The sequence below is a fragment of the Ptiloglossa arizonensis genome, chromosome 7 (assembly GCF_051014685.1).
Source record: "Ptiloglossa arizonensis isolate GNS036 chromosome 7, iyPtiAriz1_principal, whole genome shotgun sequence".
In the NCBI taxonomy this organism is placed as follows: Eukaryota; Metazoa; Arthropoda; class Insecta; order Hymenoptera; family Colletidae; genus Ptiloglossa; species Ptiloglossa arizonensis.
In genome coordinates this window covers 15,167,768-15,189,461 of record NC_135054.1, presented here as the reverse complement: position 1 = coordinate 15,189,461, position 21,694 = coordinate 15,167,768, and the positions used below count along the sequence as shown (strand labels likewise).

General features: G+C 39.2%; 1 protein-coding gene and 1 long non-coding RNA gene across 5 annotated transcripts in view; one reads left to right on the top strand and one right to left on the bottom strand.

The window, feature by feature from the left end:
- Positions 1-19,636, top strand: part of LOC143149277 (uncharacterized) — a 28,360-nt gene extending 8,724 nt beyond the window's left edge. Inside the window, exons 2-4 of one of the 2 annotated variants that reach the window (XR_012992736.1) lie at positions 5,839-6,014; positions 9,888-10,047; positions 19,254-19,636. This is a non-coding gene — a long non-coding RNA (uncharacterized LOC143149277). Of the gene's footprint in view, positions 1-5,838; positions 6,015-9,887; positions 10,048-10,127; positions 10,728-19,253 lie in introns of those variants that run through there. The other variant, XR_012992735.1, reaches the window with a different exon arrangement.
- The window catches only part of LOC143149276 (uncharacterized), a 443,848-nt gene that overhangs the window by 77,277 nt on the left and 344,877 nt on the right, over positions 1-21,694 (bottom strand). For all 3 annotated transcript variants that reach the window (XM_076316493.1, XM_076316494.1, XM_076316495.1), the window contains 2 exons: positions 12,538-12,746; positions 5,249-5,384 (listed from right to left, as the gene is read on the bottom strand). In XM_076316493.1, coding sequence (XP_076172608.1) covers positions 5,249-5,384; positions 12,538-12,746 — 345 coding nt within the window. The remainder of the gene's footprint in view (positions 1-5,248; positions 5,385-12,537; positions 12,747-21,694) is intronic.

The following is a 21,694-nucleotide window of genomic DNA, read 5'->3' as shown; positions in this document are numbered from 1 at the left end:
CAACTTCCAGCACTCGAAAATTAGACATTTTTGTATCTTTAATAACTCAACGAAAACCTCTCAACTTTAAAATCAATTAACCGAAATATTATTTCATTTCATTAATACGTGCAATAATATATTGAATTTGTTTTTATCAAACTCGATCAATTAAAAAACTGCATTTCAATTAAATTGTATCGGACATTGTTAATATCGTATATGTAACATTGATATTTGTAAATATTGCACGTGTAAACGTAAACAGACATCAGTGTTCCACACTGTGTATACGTACACTTTTAATAATCGTGTACACGATAATTAAAAAAAATCAGCCTTCGTAAATTCGACTGTCAAGGGTTTTTCATTTTTCCTCCGTTAGTACACAAACGAACCCTGTACATTGTATCGTGGAATAATTCTCTTAAAAAAAAAAAAAAAAAAAAAAAAAAAACTTACTATGCGCAATTCAATTCCATACGTTGAGTGCCACGCGTTGAGAAGAATCATTTTTGTGGAATCAATTTCCCGGTAATTGTTTGCGAAGTGCCCCGATATCCGAGATAAAAATTCTGTTCCACGTGCTGAAAACACTGCATGGGAATTCTGAGCGTATGTAGTCGGGTATTTTTCACGGTAACGGTCGTATTCTCAGCGAACGCACTTGAAATTCATGGACCATTCGAAGAAGCGACCAAGAAGAAGCATTAGAATTATCATAAAATCCCTAGTTCTTATTTCTTTGAATTACGCTATCAGACGAATGGAGACGTTCGGTCAAATAAACGCTTCTCGGAATATAAATGCGTCAATTTTATAGGTGGCTCGCGAGAAATAAAACTCCTATGCATTTCCTTGTCAGTACCTTCGCACGACGATACACATGTGCATCTGTGACAACACGAAAATAATCGAACCCTAAAGCACAGGTTGATATTACAAATTGTTCGTCTCAAAGGAAAAAATAAATAAAAATATTCTTTCCGGCTCTCGTAAGAAAAAGTAGTACTTATGATAGAATATTTTTTAGAAATGTATTTTAATCTTTCGTACCGTAAAATTTCCAGAATATTAAAATTAAATACCAATGGTAATCTAAACTAGTCTACAGGGCGATAATTCTTTAGCATTTTAATAATTAATCAGTTTTAATAAGAATTATAAATCAGAGATTATTCCATAAAGGCATAATGTGAGATAATTAAACTTTAACCCGTAATTTAATCGTACCTTGTTTTAAATTTTTCCAAGTATCGGCAGCTGACCTCTTCGGTAATGAAATTACGTAAAAATATTCACTGTTACTTATCTATTACTATTATATTATGCCACGTTCCTTTTTACTAGAATTATTTTATAATTTCGACACGCCTCAAACGTTCTTTATTATTTTGCATCTTTTATACTGTAAAGTTGCTTTCTCATCGAGATTTAGCCCAACTCTGCATTTCATGAAACCACTATGCTGCAACCCAGCGAATTGCAAGATTACGGAAATTCTAGGGTAGCCACTGGCAACTGCTACACATCCTATTACCGTACCTTGCATTCCTTATTTTGGGAAACAAGTAGTGCGATGAGCGGTGTCCACAATTGCCTCTGATATCTGTTGCTACAATTTGTACGACAACGTTCAAAAATTTAGAAATCGTTCGCGGTGTTCTCTGGAACTTGTACAATTCAAGTTCCATCTACAAATAATTTTGTTTATACAACTATAAAAAGGAAAGTATATTAAAAATGGAAAATGTACGAGATATTTTACGCGGAAAGAACAAGAAAATCGCCAACGTGTACTATTTAAAGTAATAAAATGACGAATCAGAACAAGTAGCAAATACTTGTACGTAAAAACATTTCATTGCGTACACCATTAAAATATTCAGTTTATTTGACTAAAATAATCACAGATAAAAAACAGAAGAAATAACAAACATATTAGATTAACTTCCAATTAATTTCAAACCAAATTAAACTAAAAACTGAAATTGTGTATCACTAGACATCAATGAAAATCAATTATGAATAAAATAATTGCAGTCGGTACCGAAGTATGGATATAAAGAGAAGAAAAAAACAATATAAATGAATCGAAATAAACTGAATTTATTGGTAAAGAAATAATAAATTGTACCGTACAAGGCAGTGATAACCTATTAATTGTTAAATTGCAAGAAGTATTAAGTGGATGTTTGATTTTAACATCAGTCTTGTCGTGAACAGATGCTTGGCAACCGCGTGAAGTTTCTTCTAGAATCGGCTCTCAAGATTGATTACAAACTAAGTTCTGTCTCGCCATGCTCTGTCTAACAAACCCTAATTTCTCCCGGCGAGATGTTTTGCATTTCTGCAAAACAGATGTCGACTCGAAACCGAAGAATTCTCGACTCAAAAATAGCAGATGATCCACGCTCGCGTCACAAACCCAGACAGCAGTGGCTGTTAATCACGTTAGACACGGCTCCTAATTTTACACTATGCCAGTCTCCTTATTCAAGTGACAGAGAGCGTGTGTCCACATATTTACCTTTTATATCTGTCAAGTGTAATATGGAACGAATGCGGAACAAACGAAGACCGCGTAGACACGAGTTAAAACGGGCTAGTGGGCGAACTATGTGCAGTAATCGTCGCTTGTATACGCCCTAATCGACTTCAATCGATATCGTACATCCGAGGAAGGTATCGATTTTTAAATCGGTCGAGACGAAACATTTCTTAAAGAATCGACCCGTCTATTTCAGCCGAGAGCAACGAGACACACGCACAACATAAGTTACCCGTTAATGAAAATTTTCAATTTTAGTTTTCCATGATCAAAAATTACAATTCGTATATTTTTTATCGTATCGTCTTAAGAGCACTATCAATGGATTAGTGAAGTTTTCCTGGTAAAAACGAGTCCAAACACGACCTACTTCGGACCAACTTTAATCGTACGTTGTTGGAAGTTTTTCGAAAATAATTCCTCTAGTGAAAAATTCAAAGTTGGTCCGATAGGTGTCGTGTTTGGACTCGTTCTCATCGGGAGAACTTCTCCAATTCGTCGATGACCATCTCCCGAAGGTGTAACGGAGAAAAAATACAAATTTTGATATCGTATCACCAATCGACAAGGTTAATTTTCTAGTCGCTCGGGCCAATTGAAGTAAAACAGCAACTCGGTTACCTCGAGTTGGGGGGAGATTACTCTAGCGGGGATATAAACTCTCGACCTTGACGGGCCAATTCATTCCGCCTCGACTTTAACGATAGTTTTCAGTCGACGCGCTCCCGACGCGCATGCCCCGCCGTGAAACCGACTGGCATTGAAATGTAACGTAGACGTTGCGTAGTTTCGGATTCGCAAAACGCGTAAACGTACTCGCGATCGTGCGGCGTGCACTGATTAACCCGAGAAGCGTCTCTTTGATGTCTGAGCGACGTACTCGAGGAAATTAGAAACACTCGGCGAATTTACGCGAGAGCCAGTTTCACGAGGTGTACACACGCGTGTATCGTTCTGTGGGCGCGGAAACGTTACGTGACAACGAAGCCGATGCGCGAGTTTGAGCGTGCAACTTTGCACGGATCAAACGCGAGGAATTTAATGACGTCGACAAGGAGAAACTTTCCCCGCGAGGAAATTCGCGCGGATTGGAGGCCGGCGGGGGATACGCGAGGGGATGCGGTACGAGCGAATCGGTGCACAGGGTGTTAACCTTACGACATTGTCGAGTCACTGTGCCCCTAATGCATTTTTAAATGCACCACTCTCGGTGGAATTTTCAATTTTGCACGTGAAGTATAATTCTATGACGGGAAAGAAGAATCAATTCTTTGACATTTTTCAACAGTTGTCCGAAATGTATCGTCCTGACGAGATTTGCGGCGATTTTAATTTGCAGGTGAAAAGATTTCATTCGCTTTCAATTTCCTTCGATTTCATTTCGCTTTTTGAAAATTACAAGCCCGAAAGGTGTCAGCTTGGAAGAATTGTGGCGAAATTAGAAAAATTAATAACGATACGTGTAATCGTTTTTATCGAAAGAATATTAGTCGGTAAATACGATCGTCTATTTGTACTTGGAAAAATCTTGATCGATCGATGAAACGCAACTGCACGCGGCGAGTTTGACATTGATACGTTCGATAGGTTTGTAGAAAAACAAAATGTCAAATATTTTTTCAAAATTGATGTATATTTTCTTTGTGTTTCGTGTATCGAGATACTTCGTTAACCTGGGCAAAAAGGTTCCTCGCGAAACAAAACTATTTTTTTAGAGTCGCAACGTGTCCTGTATGAAAAAATGTCCGTTTTGCTTCATTTTATTTCAGTCGGAAATCGTGACTGCCATTTAAAACACCATACTGCAGGAAACGTGCAACCTAACCGCGTCATCTGGTAACACGACCAAACACGTTTGCAAAGTTTCAAGACTATCGATCCATGATTATAAAAAATACTTTACATCAAAGGTCGCTCTGAAAACAACTTTCGAATATAAACACGCTTTCAACCATTCGAGGCACAGTGCTACAAAATGCCCAAAAGTAAAAAACAGATTAACCATTGACAGATCCACAGATCCACAATTATTCGATAAAATATAGAATCCAGTGTGTCGTTAAAGTCCATGCGACTCTAAACCCTCTATAAAATTTCGTTTTACATTACTTCAATCCGTCTTACAATATTCCGTGTTACATTCGTCCATAATTTTCTTTACATACCTGCTTCGTACTTTATCGTATCGACGAAGTCGAATCGAACTCGTTAATAAACTATTGGGTGGTTGGGAAAGTCGTTTCGCGTTCCAAAATGAAGAATATACAATTTAATAAAATATTTATACATTCTAAAAAAATTGTGTTTCATTTTCACCAAAAGAAAAAAAAAAAACGAATTGACTTTCCGAACGACCTAATAACTAACCAACGTACGCCATCAGTGTCTGAAAGAGTAAAATAGATTTCCGTTTACCGTCGGTGATCCGAAAATTCCCCGATGTTTTGATTTTTCCTTTTCCACGAAGGTATCGTTTACGTAAAAAGAGAAATCCAGCCCGATAAGAATCACCACCCTGTTCCGAGCGTAGGAAGATTCCGTAACTCGCGTTGAACACGGCTCGCGATGCTGCACACGCGCTGCAATCGCGTGCACCGTAATAGGGAAGGGTGGCGCGAGAGTGGTGAGCAACGAGCGTCAAGGGTAGGCACAAGAGCACACCGGGGCGCCTCGAGTTCACCGCGATACTCTCTGTAATGTCGCAAACCATGTACTTACACACTACCGTAAGATTTTTCGAGACGCAATCCGTGGAGAAGGTCGGCGCGTCCACCGTAACTTCGCAACTGAATGTACCCGAGAGGCCGAAGTCGACGTCGCGCAGCGTTACCTGACTCTTGTTCGAGTTGGCAACCTGAAACAGAGGATGACGAAGGGTGTTGTAAAGTGAATGCAAATGGATATCAAACCCGGGTACGACACGCGTTATCGTGCACCGCGCCCGGGAGAGACGCCTCGAGTACCGGGCTCGTCGATTAACGATAACTCGATTTACCTGGCGCGGTTATAATTCGAATTAAATTCCGCACGGCTGCGGCCAACCCGGCGAATATATCCGCGCGTCTCCCCGCTGTTTGCGCGGGATTAACCAGCGCCGGGCGCGCGGTTCATTGCAATCTTTCTTTTTTTTCTACTTGGAAAATAGACGGAGGGGGCAAACGAAAATAAAAAGAAAAAATGAGAGAGAGAGACAGAGAGAGAGAGAGAGAGAGAGGGGGGAAAAATGGCGAACCAGCGCTTGTAATTTGCGGGATCGCGCCGATACCGCGTTACGGAATACGTATTACCCGCGGTTTATTCTGTTGCAGGGGGTTGCGGCTCTGTCTCTAAATTAAGGGCAACGAATGGGACGAATTTATCGAACGGCCTGGGGATTCTTTCGAAACCTCGATTCGGTCGCCCGCAACCCGGTACTCGAAACTGTTATCTCGAATTACTCGAAAAGTGACTGGAAGACACAAAGGAAACAATTTCTGTGCTACGTGTTAGTAGTTACTGTTTATTGTATTTGACGCGTTATTACATTTTTCGACGCGCGTTCATGTATCGGGGTAGTTCGACGAGAATACACCGTAGTGGGTTAATTATTTGATAAGGGTATGTACACTTAGAGAGGTAATGATTAAATTTTTATATTGTTTCGCACGTGAAAATATCAGGTGCTGCGATTATTAACGGGGATCATTTCCCGATTCTCCGGTTATAAATGGTACGATTATAAATAACAGATTAATTATAATATTGTAACGTAATGAGCGCGATGTTACAATTGATATGTAAAATTGATCATTGTTAGTTGTGACTGAGTACATCTGGTGCGTTTAATTCTGTGCGAACAGTTTTCTTATTGAAAATTCAATTACTCTTGATGAAGTAGCAGCGACAGACATCGGACTGTAATTAATAAAAATATAGCGGAGCACGTAACCAAGACAAATGTGACATTTAACGAGGTAACTGGCTCGTTGTGCGAGTATCGATGCATTGTCAGTGTTCTACGAAAACAGAATACTGATTGTTTTTTTTTTTTCGAACGCAGGTTCTACCGTGCATTATAATTTTCAAACCTTCGACGCTGCTTAAGTGATATTTCGCTGTGAAATATTTCAGCCACATTTTTCATCAAAGTGACAATTTATATTATCGCGTTAATCTAGTTAGTGCATTCCTTTGTTCAATACGCCTGTGAATATCGAAATTAATGAACATATATCCATCGATTATTAATACGCAAATTATTATTAACGATTGTGCTCTCAAACGATGGCTGGTATTGGATAATCGGAACGATCGGATAAAAGCTTATTATTTAAAGCGAATCACAAACTGAATGACAATTTAGTTTACGCGTTTACAATTTGCGAGAAGAGTTATCTGTTTTCACGGTGCTACTTCAATTTCTGCGAAATTGTTTATTGACGTCGTCGTCGTCGTTCTAACGCTTCTGTCGTTTATTTTTATTTATCCCTCCGTGTGCTACGATTTTAATTCTTGGTACGTTCTCTTACCCTCGTGTTTTCCTCAAAAATACATTTAGAGTCCGATCGACTTACAGAGAAAGTACTCTCGATTATTAATAATTCGATTCTGCAATTATTACGTTATTGCAACGATTATTTAATCTCTTTATCGTTACTAGCTAGATTCAGCACAAATAATACTATTTATTTCGTTCAGAGAGAATAGAGTCTAATAAAAAAAAAGTAATTTCGAAATCTGTCAGCTGCGAAATTCTAATCATTTATAAAATATTTCCTCTTCCGATCGAAAACGCTGACTCATAATTTGCATGTGTACTATGTATTTACTATACTGTTGCATAATTTGAATATGTACTCGAACTATATACTATTTACTATGCTACTACACAATTTGCACACGTAGTACATGCTACGTACCGTGCCGTTAAATAATTCCCTCATTTGTAATCGTAAAAACAAAAGGTAAGCTCTCGGTTATTTAAAGCGTCGTTAAAAATCGTTAAAAAAATATACCTCCTCTCAACGATACGATAAACAAAAGCACATTTCAAAAAAGCAAAAAGATTCTTTCATCGCGCGGTGAACCTATTGTTCGAACAACGCGCCCGAAAAATCTAATCCCGTAACTTTTGTCGTTCGTATCCCGATAACGAAACCTCGAATCCCGAAACGGTGAAGACCTTTTCGATTTCCTTTCGCGCGAACCGACACGCCCCGCTCGTCCCGAAATACAATTATCAAAATTCTCCGCTCGTCTCGTTTTATTAAACGAAGTGCAACCGCAACTTGTGAGAACCGTCACGCGTGTGTCCGTGGCCGGACAAAAACTGATACACTATTTTACTTTTCTTTCGTTAAATATCCAGGTCGCAGCTGTGCACGCCTGGCAAGAATGATCGCGTTCGTTTTTCTAGCTCGTTGCACCGCCGGCAAAATGTTAATATCGACGTAGACCGCGTCGCAACAAAGGATCCTTTTTTGTTAAATGTTTCTTTCTGCCATACCGCGTCGAGAACACTACTCGAGAAAATCGTCATCTTATCAGGAATTACCCGGCACTCGAGTAAATTGGCTCGATGAAGCGAGCGCGAAACCCCGGACACCGAGACCAAGATAACGCCGGAGCTCGAGTATCTCCAGGGCATAGGAGAGGAGACGGTGGCTTCGCCCCCGGAGGGGGTGGAGGGTTCGGGGACGGGGGATCGCTTCATCGGAACAGGTAAAGCAAAATATGCATAATTAGCGGGATTTAAATAACGAGGCAAAAAGATACGGCGTTAACAGAGGAGGGACGAGGCCTTCGACGAAAAGGGAGGAGATGTCTTCAGCGAGTTCGAAACGAACGCAAACAACCGCGAGCTTTTTTCTCTCGTGTTGATTTATGCAAGCTGGAGTACACGGGATGCAATCCGGATGAAAATCCAGTGGAGAGCGCGTGGCGAGCGCGATTGTTCGGTACAGAATTTTTACTTTGAGGTTGAGTTATTATCCGCGATTAAACGAGGTAAACACCGCTCATTTTGTATATGTCGCGGTTCGGGGATTCAAAAAGTGCATCCGAGGTAACAATGTTACGTAAATACTGTAACCGGCGGTACACACCGATCGATGACTCGTTAAAACTGTCCGCGTAATTAGTACAGTGTTATAGGTTCGAACTTGTGAGCCGATGGAAATAATAATAGTACCGTTGCAACGGAACCGATGTACCGGGTAATCGTTGGTATTGTTTTTACGTATCGAATTGTATAAGTAGAACGGTTTTTCATTGGACAATCGAACGGAGACACATTTCGATAGAAAGCAACGCGAAAGTGACGATTTTTCGATGCTGCAACTAGCCATGGATATTTTCCAAACATCCTTACGAGGTAAAGTGTAACATCGTAGGTGTAGAAAATCTCTGTTGGTGGTGATAGTGAAGAATGCTCGAGAAAAAAGATACTTCAATGATACATAATTTTCCATTGCTTTTTTTCCCACCAAACACAGTGTACGGTTTCATAAAACAACATGCGATTGCACTTTAAGGTCAGCACTTCTCCGGGAATCTGATACGCGGTTCAATTTTCCCTTTTACCATTTTTCTCAACCGTAAATAAATCGAATAAAATATCACCGACTTGTTCCGGTATACTCGTCCATTCCGTAAAAATCATTAACGCGACCGTTGTTATTGGAGTACGGCAAGCCCCGTAAACTGAGATTCTACGGTTACAATTGTTGATACGATCGCGTATTCGAATGTCACGGTGCACAACCGAAATGCTCGGAGAACTACTTCGCCGTTAGCGTCGTGAAAAGGAAAGGGTAATAAACAGTGGCCTCAAAAATTGATCGCAACCCCGAAAAAAAAGGTTAACTCGATATAATAACTAAACGAGTCCTCGTTTAGTGTCCGTTGGTGGTGAATAGAAATTCTCAGCGAGGGAAAAAAATTGAAACTCGACGATATTCGAATCGACGATACTCGGTGGTGGCCCTGCATCGAAACGGAACGATCGAAGAACGTCTCTGTCCGGGTTACTCGTAAACAACGTTTCTCGTTCAGAGATTTCACGCAGGGTGACAATTGCGCATTCCTGTCGCCGGTTAGGAAACCGTGAGAGGGACAGGGAGGGTATGGTCGAGCGTGCATCGGAACGATAAACGCAAAAGCTGTGTGTACGATGTTTCGCGGATCATTCATTCGACCTCGGTACAACAGGGTAGCCGAAACTTGTTTTCAGTTGCGTTGAACGCGCTCTGTTGAAGGCGGTTGCATCGATCTCTGGAAAAACCACCGTGCTAGAGAACTGCGTGCCACCGTGGTGCGGAACTGCGTACGGAAATGTTCGAACAGATGATAAAAGCCGACTGTTTTACGGTGATTACAGCGGTGAAGGGCCCTGTTAACGAACAACGAGCAACGCGGTGCGATAAAATTGCGTATCTGGCTCAGAAGAGATACGAGAGGCGGACGTCCACTATGGTGCGCTGGTCCGATTGTCTCTGTGTTTTTTAACGCGTCCAATCCGAAGCGTACAGACATGGAAGGTGAGTAATAGTCAGTTCTTGTGTAATCTTTCCGTAGTCTTGTTTGTTTTAAACAGCATCGGATGATAGATTGTGGCTAGGTTGCAGGTCCAGGTCTAGACCAGAGCTGGAGGATCTTTCGGTAGCTTCACGAGTTCCTCGCAAGATCATATCGTGTACAGTCGATTGTAAATATCGTAAAGGGATTCGAGAAGGTCGAAAGGAAGTGACAGACGCTAGCTAGACTATAGATACAGACCAGGTCTTTTGATCGTTTCACAGGTTCCTCGTAAGGCAATATAATCTACAGTCAATTTTGTTAACATCGTTGAGAGGTTTGAGAGAAACAAAGGAGGGACGTCTACTACAGCTTATTGTTTTTGTATATTTTAAGACGTTCGATCCAGACAGCTCTGCAAAGTGAGTAATAATCAGTTCTTGTGTAACTTTTACGCAGTCTATTTATTTTAAACGATATCAAACAACAGACGCTAGTTAGACTGTACCACGTTTGGGGAGCCTTTTGATCATTTTCTAAATTTGTCAAAGCGTGTGCAGGTAAATTTATCAAAACTGTAAAGAGATTCGAGGAGAGCATTCTCAACCACTGTTTGCTGATCTGATTATCCTCGTGTTTTTTTAACTGGTTCAACCCGGAGCATACAGCTTTACAAGGTAAATAGGATTCAGAGATGGAACGAGTCAAGCTCTTGAGACAATGGTCGGTTTCGTGTCAGTCTTTGTGTAATCCTTGTACGGTGTTATTTCTTCTAAATAGTGTCAGGTGACATTCGCGCTCCAGCTTGTAGGTCTAGACCACGACTGGAGAATCTTTTAATCTCTTCACGGATTTCTCGTAAGGTCGTGTAATGTGCGGGCAGTTTGGTCAAAATTGTAAGAAAGTATTTGAATACGAATTAATCGTGAGAAAGATTTTTTAGTCTGTTTTTTCCACGAGTATTGTTCGTGGAACGTGGAACATTTTTTGAATAGATCGATTTGTGAATTCAAATTAATTCGAATAAACGTGTAGAGGATCCAAAAATGCACCGAACTTTTGAACGGTAGTGTACACGAATGACGCGTAGTTAGCGTGTTAAAAAACGAGAATACTTTTGTCCATAGCTAATAATATTTCTTTCTGTCCGTGAGTAACGATGAAAAACGTGTCCCAGAAAATATAGTGCAGCTTTAATTACTCTGATTCCTGTTATTGTTAAACCGTCGATGCATCTCGCATTTGTTTGCGCTTTTGTCGTTCGTTCCGTGCATTTTTAAAACAGGTTGCGAAAAAGTTCTAGTTTCGATGCGTTTGCGCCATTTTTGGAAACAAAACTATGATCGTCAGTGTACGTCCTAGACATCCGTCCGACTAACACCTCTTCCGAGCAATGTCATACTTTTTCAGCAGGAAGTGATTCGACAATGATGACGATGTCGAAACGCAGATGTGCAGAACATTTTTTGCATCTAAAACACCAGCATGTTATTGCAGAGTTATTGCTGTCGACGCGATGACAGAATACTATAGACTATATACTGCTTGAAATTATATTTCTGTCGCCGTTACAACTTAGTACATACAAATTTTGAAACGAGCGTTTTTTTCCAGGACATCCTAATACAGAGACGTTTATAATTCTACGGTGTAACTCCTTGGGTTCAAATCTCGCTTTTCTGTGTGATCACTTTCATTATTTTATTACGAACGAAAGAACTATCTTAAAACTCGACAATTTCTAAACGAAAGAATAAATAATCCAATGGTCAATAAACAGTATGTCGTTTTAACGTAAACAAAAAAAAATTGTCACAGTTATACGAACATTAAACAGAGTCTAAATAATAAAGTAATACTATTGCGTGTACAAGTAATATTGCCCATGTTCGAAGTTAATTTTTCAATGCCAAATTGTGTAACTGCTACTAAAATATACTCCTCTACAGAAGATATATATATAAAAAAAAATCATAATTAACGGTAACGTGTAACGTTTATAATATATCAAACACCGGCGCGTATTTCTCTATAGAAGATACATTTAAATAAATAATAATCAGGAGTACGTAAACGTTCAAACACCGGCGCGTATTTCTCCATAGAAGATACATTTAAATAAATAATAATCAGGGGTAAGTAAACGTTCAAAAACCGGCGCGTATCTCCCTACAGAAGATATATTTAAAAACGATCATAATCTGTAGAACATAAACGTTCGAAGACCGGTGCACATTCGATCCCCAAATTGGCCTAATTCTTCGATTCGTCGGGCGTGAATATTTCACATCGATCCGTTCCGCTAAGGTGTTCATCCTTCGAAAGAGAATTTTTATTTGCTCGTATTTTAATCCGCTTGGAGTATTCGAAAGCAGCTCCGCGCGGATTGTACTTCGGCGGAGAGCTTGCCAGCGTGGCAATCCTCCGCCTCCGCTTACGTCCTCGTCCCCCCTCGCCGTCCCCCCTAATACTCGGAGAATCGGCACCGCCGTGAGAAAAACATTGCGACTTACGTCAACGTAGATCCCGGAGATGTTGAAGATCTTGGTGGACGGCACCTCTGTCGGCGCGAAACGGTAGAACTCGTGCGTGCCACGGTACCACTGGAGTGAGTAAAGAAGAGCGCCCTCGAGATCGTAATGGCAGCGTAGCATCGCCTTCTGACCACGTTGCACCGCCTCCGGAACTATTTCCAGGCTGACATCCCGCAGGCAGCTCGCACCTTTGTGGGAAATGAGAACAGGAACGGAGCATTAAGTCTAGTGTGCATCATTAGTCCGCTTTTACTCCTCGCGCCGGAGGTTGCACAGCACGCGTCAGCGAGAAATTGCAATTCCACCGAATGACAATTCCTCTCGCTTCCGCCACCTAACCCACTCTATTCTCCCTACCACTGGCAACCAGTTCCGTACACAGGTGCACACAAACGCAAACCTCCGCAAACATACAATTTTTCTTCCCGCTTTCCCTCTCGCCATCCATCTTCCCTTTTCGCCCCTAACCTCGATCAACGCGCACCATCCTCTCCCCCCTACCCCGCTCACCCACTCCACGAGTCGTCGTCGTCATCCTAGCCTTCTCTCCTCGAGCTCGATCTCGGTATACGCCGTTACCCCTACACTTTTTGTGCTTTTTTTTTCTTCGTTTTCCTTTTTTTCTCCCCCTTCTTCTAACTCTTCTTTTCCTTTTTTTTTTTTTTTTTTTCGCTGACGTTTTCCCGTTCACTCGGATTATCGACGATTCGAACTATTAAAGCCCGGAGGAATTGAACTGTATATGCCATTCATATTAAAACAGAGCCGAGCTTTGCCGCCGCTCCTTGATGTCGCTGCAGGATGAGACCTCTTATTACGTGCTAGCTTCCGGCAACACGGAAGTAGGTGGATGTCACCGAGAAACCAACGCGAATGGGGACGAAACTCCGTCGGGTGATTTCGTCCCCCGAGAAACGCGAAAAACACACCGGTGTGATGTTTTAGCGGACGTATTATTTCTCGGGGACTCGCGACCGTGTAGCTTTTCAGCTCGAGAGGCGGGGTGGGGTCGGTCGGGGGTAGGTACGGGGGTTTGAGAGGAGGTGTGTCACGATGTCGCGAACGATTGGAAACCGTGGATGTAGGTGAACGCCACCGCCGGTAAGCTCGTTTCTTCCCGAAGTGAGGTTAGAACGGACGGAGGAAACCGTTGACCGTTGATTTTAATCATTCGAGGGTAATGTTTAACGGTGTTGTCGGAAGATTCACTTCTGAACTTTCCAGTCCCAAACTATTGGAATGCTTCGAGAAAATATTTCTCGGTATTCTTGCACTTGCCAGGAGATTTGTTATTTTCTATCATTTAACGTTTAAAATTCTTTTCGTATTGTTTACAAAGTATAATATGTACAATATTACAAAGTACAATGTTCGTACAATACAATATGTATAAATTTGATTTCGAACGCAAAATTATCCGAAGGAATTTAAATAATGCAATTCTGTGCTTGGATACAAATATTTGATGCAATCCAATCCGTTAGGTTACCGTAATTCGGTGAGGTGTTAAATTAATGTGAAAATTACCGATAAATTATTATAAATTCACGTTACACGCTTGTAATCGAACACGAACTGCGTTAGTTTCGAAAATATGTTGTAAAATGTATTTTAAATGATGTCGGTGATGCATAGCGTAGACAACCTCGTTATAAATGCATTGTATACTATTTTACCGATTACGTACCGATCAATATTCTGACATCGAATAAGTATGCAGAGTGCATCCAACGTTATAGTGTTTTTCTATTTTGCATAAAGGGAACGCCTTAACTATTTATGACATTTTCGGAGATACGAAAATCTTATCTGACGCAAAGTTGTATAATTCAAAGCAACAAACACGATGATGCAGTATCTTTTTTTTTTTAATTCTTAAAATTATCTAAGTTCTTCCGAGCGAGAATACGTGCCACGATTTCCACTAAGTAAACGAGAATTCACTTCCTTTCAGTTATCCGGAACGATATTAACTCAATTATCCGGGCAGTGCCGTATAATCGTAATATTTCAACCAACATCGATTCACGTTAAATGAAACAGTCTGTATCTGAAAGTCGAAGTAAATTAAATGGAATCTATTCAGAAGAAAACTATTTAAAAAGAAATCTATTCAAAAGATACCTACTTGAAAAGAAATCTATTCAAAAGGAATTTAATTGAAAAGAAACCTATTCAAAAACTAAACACCGCACAAAATTTGAAGATTCGTTAACCTCTTAAGAATATATTTCCATAAAAAAAAAATCGCCTCTTGCAAACGTCCCAAAATAACAATTTTAGAATTGGAGAACGCCTGTCGCGAGGACCCAAGTACAACGATTTCGTCTACTAAAATCCACATCGCTTTCGGAGTGGCTGTCAATTTTCAATTGCATTCGACGTTCGTGTTAAATCTGATATTAGAAACGTATCAAACTTGAACTCGGCATCTCGTACTTTCATCGATCTTCGCGTAAGTGTGTCTAGCGACGTTTGCCACGGCGTAGAGAGAAAAAAATAAGCTCAAATTCTTCGCTCACAAAGGCCAAGATCTGCGAAGTTGGAAGAGCTTTCTCCCCCCCTTTCATTTCGAATTGAAAGGAATTCTGGAAAACGTAGGCAGGTACATGGCGTATGCTGGAAGTTTCTGGGGACTGCTTTTGAGGATTGCAATGTTCTCAATCTCCGTTCCCTTTCCACTAGTTTCTCGCTGCATTATTCGATATACCTACATTTAACACAAGCGACCCGTTTCACTTTTAAACGCTGGCGCGGCTGAAAGCACCGGCGCAATGACGTCTCATAGTTAATTGCTCCGAAAAATGCCACCTGAATTCTTAACATCGTATCCTTTTCGAAGCAATACGCCATACCGAACAAAAACCACCCTAGCTTTCATCCATACGAGTTTATTGAATTCAGATTTAACGCGTTGGATTTATTCCGTTGGTTGGTAGAGTCTCAATGATGAAATCGTTCAGAAGTCTGTGTCTTTCATTTTCTCGTGCAATGAAATGATATGTCTTTGAACATCGGTGCAAGGAAAACGTAACTTTATTTAAGAGAATATTATTGTTGTCTTGTGTCTCTTCGGGGAGAAAGAAAATATAATATCTTAATATGTATATTGTACAGATATTGATAATATAATATCGATATTACAAGAATTGTATCGTCACGAAAGGGCGTGAATAACAAATTTTGGGGTTCGGTATGTATACAAAAAGAAGAACTGTAACTTTATAAACGAAAGGAACGAATTTGCAAATAAGTAAAAATCGTATTATTTAATGACGATCTTTTATTTAAATTTTATAATTTTCTATCCATTTATTTAACAATGTAAACGAAGTTAATCACTGTCAACGCGCGAGTTAAAGCAAAGATTCGTTAAGGAATGAAAAACTAACTTCTAGGGAGATTGGAAATTTTAAAGCGCTTCGCTGTATAATTATTGAAAGTGTTTTGTCTGAATTACAATTTACTGTTAGCGTTCAGCGAGGGAATAGAAATTACCTCGTATAATTTCAATTGATGATAACGGAAGCTCATGTTCTTCAAAGATCTTCCAAGAATTCGTTTGTTGGAATCGTTCGGTAGCACACTAATTTTACAATAATAGAATACACCATCCAAGTCGTTCGCATTCATCTCAACGATCATACTTTGCAAGTAGAGTTTCCTGTTTCTCAAGTATTCTCATTTCTTGAAATATCTCACCGACAAATATATTAAATAAGTTTGCAATGTTACAGATGATGAGAAACAGTTATCGAAGAAAAGTAAAAATAATAAATATTCTAAAGTATCGCTTGCGTAACTCGTCTGCAAAAGAACATTCATAAACGTTGTATTACAAAATTCTATGTAGAAATATTACGAGAAAAAAAATTTCAATTACATATTTACACATTGGTAAATCTTTAAATAAGTATAGAAATGTATCGTTCATTTTATATCGAGGATGTGAAAAATAACACTCTGGAACCTGCTTCTCCATTTTTCATGTAAATATTATTTTTTTTTTTTCGTTTTTATCCGCCAGGTAAATTTTTTTCTGAACTCTCTTGTCATAATTTAGCAAATTGGCGTCTGTTTTTACATTCATCGATTACAACCATCGAAAGCTAGGCTTTCTAACACGATATAGACTTCCGGTGTTTTCCTGGCAGACGAAGACTCCTATCCCAGAACTCGATTCTGATATTTCCAACGAATAGCACACTACAAACGTGTTCTAGGCAAATTAAGCTCTACTCGTGACCGCAAAAGGCTGCAATCAGAATTGCAAAGTCCTATTGGCTCTTTTCCTGCGTAGCGGTTTTTCCATTCTACCTGTTCGCAAACAACTTTTGCTCACTCAGGTAATACTATCGAATGGCGGTATATGAAATAGAATATCCATGAGGCAGTGATAAACAAATTTTTGTCTGACTGGCAAATAAACAACTACGGGGTAAACTCCATTTATTCCTTGCTCGTTTAAATAAACAGTTGTAGGAATAAGAGTGTATTTATTATTCGTTAATCATTTGTAATACTGTTGCTGTATTCTTATTATAAAAGAAATTATGTAAATTTTCTATATAATCTGTAAAATAATCAATAGTATTACAATATATTATTACGTATCGTATACGAATATTTCATGAATTATAATAATTATCGGTTGAAACATTTTCACAGAAAAATGATAATGCTATTACTCGCTTCGTAATAGTTTCAATTATTCAATATCACATTTAAAATTAACGAGTATTTCGAAATACCGTGACCGATATTGTAATAATGGAACAATGAGAAAGAAAATAGCTTAGCAACTTTAGTTAATGACGAGATAATGATACACAATTACTTCGAAGACTGCAGGTAGTATCGAGTGTCAGTTTATTACAATTTGTGTTAATAATGGGAGTATTAATTGATATTTAATTGTAACGCTTTCTTCGTCTATCACTACGGATGAGGATAATTATTATAAATAAAACTATATGCAATTACTTGTACAGTCATAAAATGTTGCAAATATCGGGACAAAAATTAATTGTTACAGCTACTTAGGAGAAAATTATATCCAATTACATCGAGGACTAGGTATTGTCGAGTATCAATTTATCATAAATTGTGTTAACAATGCGAATATTGATTACATTTTGCTATTTGCTACTAAAGGAAAAAGACACTTTTATATCTTTAGATTAGGTTCGTTCAATATCATATCGATTTACAATAATTGTAATTAAGTTTTATAATTTCCTTCCTTCTTTATTATTTGTTAGGGAAGTAATAAAATGCAATTTTAGTGGAACTAAACTACGTGATCGATCGAAAGAAGGCGCTACAGTTATCGCTAACTATAAACAGCAACAGTATTACATTTGAAATACAATTAAATCAGTTTAGGTATTGATAAGTTTCTTTCGTAACATATATCGAGTTCAATAAGTATTACAAACATCATAATATATTTAATATAAGTGACAGTGGTGTCTTCGTTGTAAAAAATATGGCTTCCTCCCAACTTCTCCAACTGATTATTATTACACCTACAGTAATCTGATATTTTCACTTATTATCGACATCGATCGATAAATTGATGCGAATGGACGTTTCTAGTCTTTCTGCGCAATCCTGGGCCTCGTTATTAATAAAAAATTATTATTTTCATTTTTTCCTTGCACAAGTAAGCACGTCAGTTTATTGCGACCGCGAGCATAACTTACGCAAATTAAACTGTACGCGCAGCCACGAGCGATGATCAGAATTGCAAAATTCTCTTGACAAAAACCGACAAGGAAGAATATTTTCTCGTTCTCTCTTTCCGCGATATATTTTACAAGTCTAAATGCACCTAATGCCGTAAATAAACGCGTGTATACGAGTGGGAGCCGCGCTTGTGGTCATGTTTTATTAGGTAGGAACACGTGATACGTTCTTTTGCCACGAAAACACCTCGTTTTCTCGTTAAAACAATTTTATTAACCATCGTGCCGAACGTTGAACCATTTTTCGTATTTATAATACCATTCTTCGTTCCTCCTATACTGTAAAACCTTGATTATTGTAAAGGAACGGGACTGAAAATTCGTACAATAATCAAAAATTCGTGAAATAATCAAGATAACCAATCCAATGAAAAGGAACCTTGCACGGTAATTCCACCACCAATGATCGCTACCAGTTACTTTCCCCTCCAACTCAGTTCGTTGCTAGGTGACCACTCCTCTTCAACTTTTAAACCCATCGTATATTTTTACATACGTATTTATCACTTCCTGGTTTATATCCGTTATGTATTTTCTCCTAGCAACTTACATTTACGATTTATGTATCATTTAACGAAGACCTATTAAAATAATCGATGCACGATATTTATTAAAACTATACACCACCGTTAAAGTATAAACTACTGCGATTTCCCTGTCGAGTTAACGAAACATTAATACTTTAAAACCGTACAATTTACTGGCCGAAATGAAAAGCTTTAAATTAATACCAAAATTCGTTTAGCTTTGACAAGGCCTCCTCTATTGTACCTTGATTAAGGGAAATTTTACAAAATTGTTCGAGTGATATGGATAAAACAGAATTTCGTAGTTCAGATCATTCTTTTTCCGTAGTGATAAATACGAAATGCTTTAAACATTTTTAAATATAAAAGTGGATGAAACTCTATTAACTAATTCTGGTTTTACCGCAACTTCTGTTTCTAGCTGGCGAGTGACACCAACCATGTTACTAAACAATCACCGTTACGCTCCCAGAATGCGAGCAACGTGGTTTTGTCATAGGCTTCAGAGGTTCACCAGTATCTAGCCACTGAGCAATTTGCAGTCGATTGTCGTACGAATTTCATTTACCATCACACATCGCTGGACCATCTAGGCATCGTTGACTGAAATCGTGTTCAAACTCGAAATACATTTATGGTTCTCGTTGTACGTGCGAAAAATGCATTTTTCATGTGAATTTGTTATCGTTAAATTCTTGGGTTTTCATTCGATTATTACTTTCCATGCTTTAAAACTTTACGAATAAAGCCTTTACTTCAAAGTAAATTTCTATAGGCAAATCAATCATTTATAATGCACAAATAAGATGCATAATGTAACATTAATGTTCGGAACATGCGTAAATGTTAATAACAATCGCGTGGATGAACAAAAATTCATTGAAACCGTTCACCGTCGCAGATTTCGCAATATCTTGATGTTTATTTATCATAATTATTAACCATCGTCGTAGGACCATAGTTTAAACAATTATTAACAATGTCCAAGTAAAAATAATGACTTAAAATATCATTTCGTTGAAATATTCTTTGTTCGCGAAGGAAGTTTTCGCTGAGATCCAACTAACATTGTCAAGGCTACACGTATCGATTATCGATTCACAAGTATTCATCGCGATGATTTTTCTATTCAGAACAGCGATTAATTGAATTTTGGCACTTTTATGTAAAAAATACCACTTCTACGCGTATTGTGTAAATTATAAGAATTAAACAAATGTTAAATTAATGTACCAAATCGACAATTATTACTTTCCATGCTTGAAAACTTTACGAAACAGGTTTTTACTTCGAATCTCGATTAAAATCAATTACTATAAGTTACTTAATCATTTGCAATGCGTAAATAAGATGCACATTATTCGAATAATATTGGAAGCACGCGTAAATGTTAATAACAATAGCGGAAATGAACAAACATTCATCGAAACGGTCCACCTTCGCAGATTTCGCAATATCTTGGTGATTATTTATAATAATTATTATAACAACCGTCGTAGAATCATAGTTTAAACAATTCTTAACAATGTCCTAGTGCAAATAATGGCTAAAAAGCCATCAATTTCTTGAAATATTTGGTTAGATCGAACAAAGACAATCGAAGTAACGGTAAGTCACCTTCGCGAGGGTATAAATAGAACCTGAGGCTGTCGAAATTTTCATTCGCCCGGGAGCCTCCGCGGCGGACGGAGCTCCTCCTCTGGGGGACCCCGACCCTCAGGGGAAGGGTGGCCCGACGCGGGGGACGGTGCTCTCCCTCTGGGGGACCCGGACCCTCTGGAGCAGGGTGGCCCGACGCGGCGGATCCGCAGAGGATCCGCAGCAGACGGAGCTCCTCCTCTGAGGGACCTGGAACCTCCGGGCCAGGGTGTCTGACGCGGAGAGTGGGCACGGCGGCGAACTCTTGCAGGACCCGCGGTGGATGTGCGCCGATTCTCAGAAATGTCATTTTCGCGAAATTCCGATAATTCTTAGAAATTAGGACATTTTCGCGAAATTCCTATAATTCTCAGAAATGACGTCATTTTTGCAAATTCCGAAAATTCTCAGAAATGACGTCATTTTCGCGAAATTCCGAAAATTCTCAGAAATGACGTCATTTCCAAGAAGTGGCACGACAGGAATACCTCCTCGCATATCATGTTCTCCTGATACCAAAGTACAGAATCCCGTTTAAAATTCGCGCCCCGGGGAAATTCTTGGAAGTGACGTCATTTCCAAGAAGTGGCACGATAGGAATACCTCCTCGCACATCATGTTCTCCTGATACCAAACTCTTGAAAACCGTGAAAAATTCCAGTTAAAGTTCAGAAATTCGTTTAAAATTCGCGCCTTGGGGAAATTCTCAGAAATGACGTCATTTCCAAGAAGTGGCACGATAGGAATACCTCCTCACACCTTATGTTCTCCTGATACCAAAGTCCCGAAATCGGCGAAAAATTTTAGCCAGTTCAGAAATTTTCTAAAATTTTTGTCCGAAATTCAGACTTTGGTATCAGGAGAACATGACATGCGAGGAGGTATTCCTATCGTGCCACTTCTTGGAAATGACGTCATTTCTGAGAATTTCCCCAAGGCGCGAATTTTAAACGAATTTCTGAACTTTAACTGGAATTTTTCACGGTTTTCAAGAGTTTGGTATCAGGAGAACATGATGTGCGAGGAGGTATTCCTATCGTGCCACTTCTTGGAAATGACGTCACTTCCAAGAATTTCCCCGGGGCGCGAATTTTAAACGGGATTCTGTACTTTGGTATCAGGAGAACATGATATGCGAGGAGGTATTCCTATCGTGCCACTTCTTGGAAATGACGTCATTTCTGAGAATTTTCGGAATTTCGCGAAAATGACGTCATTTCTGAG